The sequence below is a fragment of the Clupea harengus genome, chromosome 12 (assembly GCF_900700415.2).
Source record: "Clupea harengus chromosome 12, Ch_v2.0.2, whole genome shotgun sequence".
In the NCBI taxonomy this organism is placed as follows: domain Eukaryota; kingdom Metazoa; phylum Chordata; class Actinopteri; order Clupeiformes; family Clupeidae; genus Clupea; species Clupea harengus.
Window position 1 is genome coordinate 24,622,349 of NC_045163.1, and position 10,000 is coordinate 24,632,348.

Below are 10,000 nucleotides of genomic sequence, written 5' to 3' on the forward strand. Positions count from 1 at the left end.
ATCGATGCAGCTTGCATTTCAACACAAAATGGATGTGTAAAAAAAAAAAAAAAAAAAAGATTATTATTTTTTAATTTTTTTTTTTTATTAAAAAATCGATTATGAACTTTTCTGAATCGAGACAGAATCGTTCTAGAGAGAATCGAGAGAAATCGAAATAAAAAATTCCCATCCCTACTGATTCCTCACACTGCTAAATAATGTAAACATTTACTTGAGGATGTCACTGTAAGCTCTCTTGCAGGTTGAACAATGAGCAAAAGAGCATTAGGTATGACACAGTGGCCAATCATGAGTCAGCATTGGGTATGAGACAGTGGCCAAACATGAGTCAGCATAAAAAAAGATAAGGCTAAATGATACAGTGAGGAATAAGGAATGTATTCAAATGTCCTCCAAGTGTCCTCTCTCCTTAAAGCAGGCTAACTACCTAAAAGGCATGCATAAACCTGGCGAACACTACCAACAGCCCAGGTTGCACTGATAAAAGCTTGCTAACATGCTAACTGGTGTCCTTTGTTCATATAGTTGGCAATGTCGTGCTTTGAACGTTTTTTTTACACAGAACACAGACCTACATGAGCGACACAACGGTCTATCTGTGACCACATGACCATATACCATCCAAATGAGGTTGAAGGTGACATCATAACTAGTTGTCTGTAAAAAATATACCTCAGAAAGTGGCAAATTGTTAAAGCCTATGTGCGGTGCAGTGACAGCGTTCCTCTGGGAGAAATCCCAGTCTGTGGACGTCTCCCTCCTCCATCACAGGTAGCACAGAAGCCTCCACAGCTACGGAGCCAGACTCTTATCATAGCGCATAATAATCCCTGCGCAGAAGCCTCAGTCACCTTGTCGTTATGGTTACGTAACGGCACACGCAGCGGCCTGGATTAACCTGTGCAGAGGATGTGCATCCATTACCCAGGTGCTGAGGCTCTCAGAGGTGTTCCTGTACACTGCTGGAAGATTCTAGTTTTTTTAATGGCAGTTTTTTTTTGTTTTATTGCACAGCTATACCCACTGCTAAAATGACTAGTCACTGGGTTAGTCATGTGAGGGCTGGTGTTTTATTTTGGAACTCCTGTTGTTGTGTGTATAGCCTTCCAGCAGCTGTGAGTTGAGCGCTAGCCACAGATGCTTCAGGGTTGCTGGAAGGTTTAAGTGTGTGTGTGACCTCTCCCTATGCAGAGCCGTGTTGTGGCAGGATGGGTGAAGTGGCTTTGGTTTCTCAGTGGAAACACAAGATGCCTGTTCCTTTTCCTGCCATTTAAAAGGGGGCCAATTTGAGGTCTCTCGTCTTTGGGGTGTGCGGCTCAGATTGCTCGATCGAGTCTGAAAATTGCAGTTCAAACCACCGCCGTCATCGAGAAACTCAGGGCAGTTCAAACCACCACCGCCATCCAGAAACTCAGGGCAGTTCAAACCACCGCCGCCATCGAGAAACTCAGGTCAGAGATAAAAGGCGATTATTTAGCATTTTGAAGCCAGGAACAGAGGTTCTCTTGGGTGAATGCAAAACAAAGTTGGAAAGCAAAAGAGCTATGATGTCTTCATAATGCAGTCCAATTCAGCTGACAGGACTCTCTGATCAGGGCAGGCACGAAGCCACATAGCCCATTACCATATGGTTATGTAAGTACCACCACCGCCAGCCAGTTTGGATTCAAGTCGACTTCAAAGCCCAAACTCAGCCCCTGCAGATCAGCAACAGTGCAGAAAACATGGGCGAGGACTTCTTTTGAAGTGTGCCAAGTATTTACATTGAGGAGGCTGTGCTGCGCTGCGCTGCGCTTTGGATGTCCTGGCAGCTGCATCTCCAGAGGCTGTATGTGGCAGAGATCACAAAGAGCCTTTTGGGAGCAGTACAGTATTTAGTAACAGTATCTGATACTGTTACAGTAACTGCAGGCAGTGCGTGTGCTCAGAATCATTTTTAGTCACAGCTAAGCATAGACACATATGCATACACACACACACACACACACACACACACACACACACACACACACACACACACACACACACACACACACACACACACACACACATGCACACACGCTCATCTCTAGACGTGCTCTGCTGTTGATGAAATCATGTCCTCTCTCTCAGTGTTTGGACATATGAGAGAGGCTCTTACTTCCTAGCTTCAATCTGAGCTCCACCAGACCTCCCCAGTCAGTGCCCCCTCCCCCTCCCCCTCCCCCTCCCCCTGCCCCCCCTCCTCTGGTGGCATTCCTGTGTCTCCCTGGCGGTGCTCTCGGGCTGCAGTTTACTGGCAGTGACTCGCTGCTCGGCCCACACATAACACACAGCAGATGTGTAGAAGTAGAGCAGCCAAACATCCTCCAAGTCCTCTATGTGTTTATTCTGTGTGTGTGTGTGTGTGTGTGTGTGTGTGTGTGTGTGTGTGTGTGTGTGTGTGTGTGTGTGTGTGTTTTTGTTTGTGCACGTGTTTGTGTCTATGTGATGGGAGGTTTTTATATAGGCATGTACAAAAAACAAATGAGCATGTCCTGTTTTATTTATTTGTAATGTTTTGTTCCTCTTTGGAAAGGTAGTTTAGAGAGAAACGTGTGCATTCCATTAAGGGGCTTAGAGCTGCAGATTACAGGAAGACAGAAGTCTTTTTCTGGCAGTTTTCTCGAGGAAAGCTGTTTAAAAGCACTAACTTTACTCCGTTAGAAATATATCATACAAGGGTAGGTGCGAGTCGCGTACATATGTCAGAAACAATTTAGTTTTATGACTCATCCTGTGCTCTCTGTTACCTCCAAACAAGCCTCTCTCCTCGACGCTTGGCTGCGAAAATGACATCATGGTCAAAGAGAGGAGAGGCGGTCTTCTTAGCATCGGGGCGGGGAAGAGTCGGGATAGCCAGCCCTCTATCCCACTCATAGAACCGCGCAGGCACCCAGCGGTGTATACAGACAGAGCATAGCTGATCGGGGCGATGGTGTCCGGATTGTCCGCAGATACCTACAAATAAAATATCAACAAATAGTTTGACTCTTTGAGTCAGACAAACGTTTTGCTTCCGTTACGCGACAGAGACATAGTTGCCATCTAAACATGGAGACAAATCGCTGTGGCTCACTCTGACAATAACGTTACTTGCGGCCAAAACTTGCCGAGAGACCAATGGTCTATTTAACCGGAGCACATTCGGAGACGCGCAGCGTCAAGTCGGGCTCCCCCGATGTCATGTTCGATGCCACATCCTGGAGGATCCGCAGCATCTGGGACGGCGTGAAGTTGGAGGTGGCCGGGGACGAGAGTCCCGTAGTCCTTCACAGCTTCACCCAGCTGGACCCGGACCTTCCGCTGCTGGAGGTAAAGCGTTTAATTTGTAGTGTGCTATACGGCGGTGGTCTGGGCGGAAAATGCGGGAGGGTTAGCTTTTACAGTAGCTCTCCTGCTTTGGTTACAGATATGTTTTTTTTTCATCTGTTTTTTTTTTGTCCTCTGCGCTGACATTTTTTCCTAATCAACTGACGAATTCGAGATGCCATTGAAATGCCGAATAAGTTTGATGAGACGCTAAATTGCAAGAGGATGGGAAAAATAATCACATTCCTGCTTTTTGTCAAAATGATAATAGTCAAATCAGAAATCCGCTTTTGCAGATCTGTAGTTTTGTCGTGTCAACTATGATTGAAATATATCATTCAGTATCGTGCTCTAACCACATCTTGATCGCAAACAAAAATAGAGAAGCATATCCCAACGAGAGCAACAGTGTGCAAAAACAAACCCCTTTGCTGCATCCAGTGTGTGTGTGTGTGTGTGTGTGTGTGTGTGTGGAGAAGACACCCAATGCCTCACTGTGAAAGTCGTGGTCTTTGGGGCTGTTTGTCAGTTTTGTTTGTATGAGTGGTTTGCCGTTTAATTATTTTGTGCAGCTGTTTGGAACTGTTTGTCATCTGTGCTGCTCTGCTCATATCTCATCTGAACAACGCGAGCGATCTATCACAGTTTCCCCACACACCCACACACATGAGCAGTGACCATCGCAGCGGAGAAAAGAGAAGGAGACTGCGTGCGTTTAGAAAAGGTCTTCAAAGTTTCATTATACATTCTTCGGTGCTGCTGGCTCGACTTGAATGGTGTGCATTCTGTTCTTGTATAAATGTCTATCTTCATGTTACATTTTCAGACTTTCAGAGCGAGGTGAATATATTATTGCTGCTTTTGAGATTTTATTGAAACATACTGTATTCTCCAAGTTCATGACTATGCATGTATTGTCAGCCAGCGTATGGTTGTCCCCTGTACTAAGCTCCAGGGGCTGTTTACAGACTCAGACTCGCGAGGTGATTATATTATTGCTGCTTTTGAGGTTTTATTGAAACATATTTTCCAAGTTCATGACAATGCATGTATTATCAGAGAGGACTGAGTGACACCCATCCCTTCTGATTGGCCCCTGCATTAAGCTCCAGGGGCTCTCTGATTGGCTTCACAAGCTCCTCTTGCTGAACAGGACTCTGCCATCAGACCCCCAAGTGGAGCCCCTCTCAAGGGAAAGTCCCGTTCATAGACATATATATATGTCTATGGTCCCGTTGGCCAAGCATGAGCATCTCTCTCTCTCTCTCTCTCTCTCTCTCTCTTTATCTTTCTCTCTCTCTCTTTCTCTCTCTCTCTCTCTCTGATCTCTCGCTCTTTCTGTCTCTCTCTCTCTGTCTCTTTCTCTCCTCCTTTCTCTCTCTCTCTCTCTCTCTCTCTCCCTTTTTCTCTCTCTCTCTCTCTCTCTCTCTCTCTCTTGTGTACGTGCTAACACATCTGATGTTGCCTCTCACCCAGTGGCCAAAAAAAACACCCCCAGCTGAAACCTTAGAAACGACTGCATGTGCTGGTGGATGTCAAAGTGAAATGCAATGTATATATCACGCCATACTTAGACGTTATGCGACACGATGCACCGGATCAGAGCCAGATGCTCCAGAGGGCCCCGAGGCAGCTGCTTTCACAATGGATAGCTTTAGCGTTCAGCTACTTGTATGGTGGGACTGGTACTGAAGCCTAGCCTTTGGATTGGTTAGATTTGGTTTGGTTTTCTCTCATGTTCATATCAAGCACTGTTCGGCCCGACACCCCCCACCCCACCCAGCATTCTGCCCACCCGTTGTGCCCTCTGGCCTGACTGGGCACGCTCCGCTAATCCTGTCCCTGGCGTGAGTGTGTGCCCTCCAGCAGCAGGGCACCCGGATGGCATTGGTGACACACTTTCAGTTTATGGCAACTCTCAATCCAATACCCCCCCTGCCCCCCACACCACCCACCCACTCCCATCCCCCCCATGGCAGGGACAGGGATGTACAGAGTGTGCATGGCCACAGCCCAGAGCCTACTGTAGAATCACAGTGAGAAAGAGAGAGACAGAGAGAGAGAGGGGAGAGACAGACAGGGAGAGAGAGAGACAGAGAGAGAGAGAGACAGAGAGACAGAGAGACAGCGAGAGTATCTCTTTCAGACCCTGAGGAGGTGAGGTGCTGGGGGTGCTCAGCTGTTCCCTTGAGGATCAGACTATCAAAAACCCCTTTCCCCTGCGTCTGGTCTTTTTAAAACCTGGACGGTGTAAATGTTGTGTTTGCCAGAGGGTAATTGATCTGCACGGCTGTGCCGTGTCCTCTAAATTAAAGCAATAATGCTCACTCAACCTCACCAAATTTGTAAGGGATTTCATTTTTTCATGTCTCATAATATCCGTGGCACAATCAGACCACAAAAGCAATATTGGCCCCATTAACCACCGTTAGCATTATGACTGAGAGGATGGCAGCTCATTTATAGGTGCAGACAATGGCAAGAGGAATTGCACACCATTATGCAGAAGACACCCACAACATATATTTGGTCTCTAAGCATCTCTATCAAGCTATCACTGCGGCAAGAAAGCCCTTAATGCATGCTGTTAGCGTTGGTCAAAACACTTCAGTTTGGCGGCATTAGGTTTCCTACAACGCACTTAATCGGCTTAAAAGCCGGACTCATGGTTGGGCAGTGATTTGATTGACCCCAACGGCTCAAGTTGTGTACCTGAGTCAGTAGCTGATAAGCCCATTTGCAGGCCCCCTTATGCAGACACGTAACTGTAGGGCACATTCAGTTCGCACTTGTGCAGTTAAACAAATTACTGCCTTCCCAGTGGATGCTATTTTAAGCTGGTTGACCCCTACCAACCGAAAGGCAGAAAACCCAATTAAGTGGCATATCTGGGAGATCCAGACTCCGACGCAGACGGCCGGCTCGCCATCACCGTCTCCCATCAAGGGCCAGCGGCCTTTCAGAGGGTGGCCGATCCATTTTCTTGCGATAACACCGTGACAAATCGCAGGCCTATTCGTCTCTTACGCAACGATCTCAGGAGACAACTGGACGATTGATCGGCGACGGCAGGTTGCCAGGTTGTTGGTTTTTTTTGCGCGGGTCAGTGGGTTAGTCAGTACCCAGAATTCAGTGCTTCATTGTTGGTGCTGGAGAGCCAGAGAGAGGTTGGCTTTTGGTTGCGTAACGCCATTTGCATAAGGTCTTCCATGAGGGTCTGCTTGTTGGGCATCTGCTAGGTGAGAAATTAAGGTTGCGTGGGCAGAGTGTATGTGTTTGTGTGTGTGTGTGTGTGTGTGTGTGTGTGTGTGTGTGTGTGTGTGTGTGTTCAGGCAGGGCTCTTATTCAACATCAACTGCTGAGGGTTTGATTGCTGTGGTTCATGTTCACTGTAGCACGCCTCCATCAGCATGATGTTCTTTAGGAAAAGACCACTTTAGAAAGAGGGAAATATTTGATTTAAGTGGCACCTCTTAGCATTCGTGAAGTGTGTATGCAGGTGTGTGTGTGTGTGGGTGTGGTGTGTGTGTGTGTGTGTGTGTGTGTGTGCCCCATCTACAAACAGGGCAAGCAGATTCCACTCATCACTCGACACCCGGATGGTGACGTGACGCGACGGAGTCAGGAGAGTTGGCTTCCGAAGCAGGAATTTCCCTTCACTGATATCTGATATCCACTGAGCAACAAAAACCTTCCCATCTCTGGTACCCACAGAGCACAAACACCTTGCCCTTCAGGGTGGCATCCTACTTATCATTGTCAGAATGGCTGGCGTTCGGCATAACTGCGCTCTGTCTCCATAAAAGCATGTTGCACTCAGAGGAGCCGCCAGGGATCGGCCATAATAAGCCATGCCACCTCATCTGACACCCAGCCTCGAGAGAACAAGCGTGCCTTCTGTGCCTCCACCGGTGTGGTGGATCTGGGGCCCTTGAATGGCATATCTCTTAAGTGAGACACCTCTTAGCATTTGTGAAGTGTGTATGCAGACCGCGGGTCACGAGCCTAGCACACACACACACACACACACACACACACAGAGAGAGAGAGAGCACTGTTTCCCCCTTACCGCCCAGACTAATCCAGCCCCCGCACACACACACACACACTCACACACACACACTCAAACACACACACACACACACACATCACACATCTAATCCTGTTAGTTGATTAGAGCTAATCAGGCTTGTTACTCTGGGGTCCACATCACACACCTCGTCCAACGTATTCTACCTTGTCCTGTTCTGGCCGGTTACTCTCTAGTTCCTGGCCTCGCCCCTTGCTACTGTATTCGTTCTGTCGAAAGAGCGCCATGGCGACCCAATAGATGCAGCCGTGTTCCGCATGAGAGTGACTACTGAGGTCAGGAACGTCAAGAATGACTTATCAGAGAGGCTAAACTCCCACTGTGTGACATGTGAATCATTGTCAGTGAGTTTTGACTGGAGTGCTCGGTGTTTGGGTTAGTGTACTCACTGTCACGCTGGCATGGCATGTATTGGGGAGCCTTATCACACAGGAATCCCACGAGGGGGGGGGGGGGGGAGCTGGCGTAACCTGCCCTCAGTAAGATAGTATCCTTCAATCAGCTTAGCTCTCGCGGTGCACCACAGCTCTCATAGTGCACCACAGCTCTTACAGTGCACCACAGCTCTCCACGATCCCAGCGGCTGCCTCCTGAGGGCCAGCCGAGGTGTGGAGATCCTTCAGGTGTGGAGAGCCTTCAGGTGTGGAGAGCCTTCAGGTGCGGAGAGCCTTCAGGTGTGGAGAGAGCCTTCAGGTGTGTTCCAATGCAGGTGTCTCCTGAGGGCCAGGCGAGGTGCAGAGAGCCTTCAGGTGTAGAGAGCCTTCAGGTGCGGAGATCCTTCATGTGTGGAGATCCTTCAGGTGTAGATCCTTCAGGTGTGGAGATCCTCCAGGTGTGCTCCCATGCAGGGTTCTCTTGTCACCTGAGGGCCAGCCGAGGTGTGGAGAGCCTTCAGGTGTGGAGATCCTTCAGGTGTGGAGATCCTTCAGGTGTAGATCCTTCAGGTGTGGAGAGCCTTCAGGTGTGTTCCCATGCAGGTGTCTCCTGAGGGCCAGCCGAGGTGTGGAGAGCCTTCAGGTGTGGAGAGCGTTCAGGTGTGGAGAGCCTTCAGGTGGAGAGAGCCTTCAGGTGTAGATCCTTCAGGTATAGAGAGCCTTCAGGTGGAGAGAGCCTTCAGGTGTGGAGATCCTTCAGGTATAGAGAGCCTTCAGGTGGAGAGAGCCTTCAGGTGTGCTCCCATGCAGGGTTCTCTTGTCACTTAATCAACTGGCAAGTGCTTGTAGTGCCCGGTGGTTTGGAGGGTGACGTAGAGCACCAGATAGAATGTGTGAATGTCATTCAGTGCCTTGAGTTTGGCTTGCGGTTATGTGACAGAGCACCATCACATCACCATGTTGTAAAGGGGAATGAGGAATGCGTGGTGTGGGTCAGCTTGTAGGCTGATGGTTCCTGGCTGTCTGCTCTGCACTCTGCTCTGGGCTTTTGACAAGCATCAACCCCCAGCTAGGGTGTTGGGTTGCTATGACTACGACCTGTGTCCTCCTGTGTCCATTGGAGGCTCTGGGGAACCAATGAGAGACGTGCAAGATGCCAAAGATAAGGGAGGTAATGGTGCAGTTTAGGAAATGGTCGGAAGAGAATGACCTTTCAACTGTGACCTTTCAACTCTATACCGGTTTTTTTTAAGGACTTCTCTAAGACTGGTTTGCGTATTAGACTTTAGTTAAGCTCCTTTTCCCTCTTCCAGACTTTCTCTTTCTTCACTCTCTCCCCCCCTCTCTTTTTCTCTCTCTCTCTCTCCTTCCTGTGTCTCTCCATCCTCCAGCTCTGCATTGTCCTGCCACTGAAAGATGTGAAATTCTATTAAGGAGCCTACATATGCTTCTGGGGCCAGGCGGGAGAATTAGATCAACCCCCCCCCCCCCCCCCCCCCCCCCCCCCCTCTCCTTCCTGGTGGATGATGTCATCGAGTATCCAACAGTGCTGTCCCCTAATGTACCCCTCTCCCCCGGCCGTAAAGAGCCGCGCTAATGTAATGTCCTTGCCGGGCTAGACCTCCATTGTGTGCAGAGATGTATTTATTCCATTAGACAGCCGGAGAATTCCAGAGCCTTTGAACAGGCTGGAGTGGATCAGGCTCGAGGTCTCTGCCTCCCCTTTCAAACAAGCGCTGACTGTGAGAGGCTTTGAGACGGGGTCTGGGCTCAATAAGAAACGCTAGGGTTCTGTCCTTGTTGGAATACCCCATGGACCTTTAATACTGGACCTTTAATACTGGACCTGTAAAATTGCTGAGGTTGTTTACTTTGGTAACCTTTTTGGGTCCCTCCTCAGCCTCTTAGGCTTTATGGAGTTGGCTTTGTTTGTGAGTATGTGATTCGGGTCAGGCTGTAACAACAGAGAGCGCTATACGTGACGCTGTTTTAACCTGATCCCGTGTGCTGAAGTAGGTCAAAGGCACAGAGCTTCTGAGGCAATACATATCAAACAACCAGAGAACCCGACGCGGATCTTTCTAGAAGAATTTATTTTTCTAGGTCATGAGCGAACCAGAGAGAGAGAGAGAGAGGAGAGAGAGAGAGAAAGAGAGAGAGAGGGAGAGAGAGAGAGAGAGAGAAGGAGAGCAAAAGATTGAGT

At 48.7% G+C, this 10,000-nt stretch overlaps 1 protein-coding gene across 1 annotated transcript in view; it reads left to right on the forward strand.

Moving 5' to 3' along the window:
* The first annotated feature begins 2,475 nt into the window (after positions 1–2,475).
* The window catches only part of LOC105909371 (ral guanine nucleotide dissociation stimulator-like), a 42,860-nt gene continuing 35,335 nt past the window's right edge, over positions 2,476–10,000 (forward strand). The window contains exon 1 of the mRNA XM_031577124.1: positions 2,476–3,336. Coding sequence (XP_031432984.1) covers positions 3,145–3,336 — 192 coding nt within the window. The 5' untranslated portion in view covers positions 2,476–3,144. The remainder of the gene's footprint in view (positions 3,337–10,000) is intronic.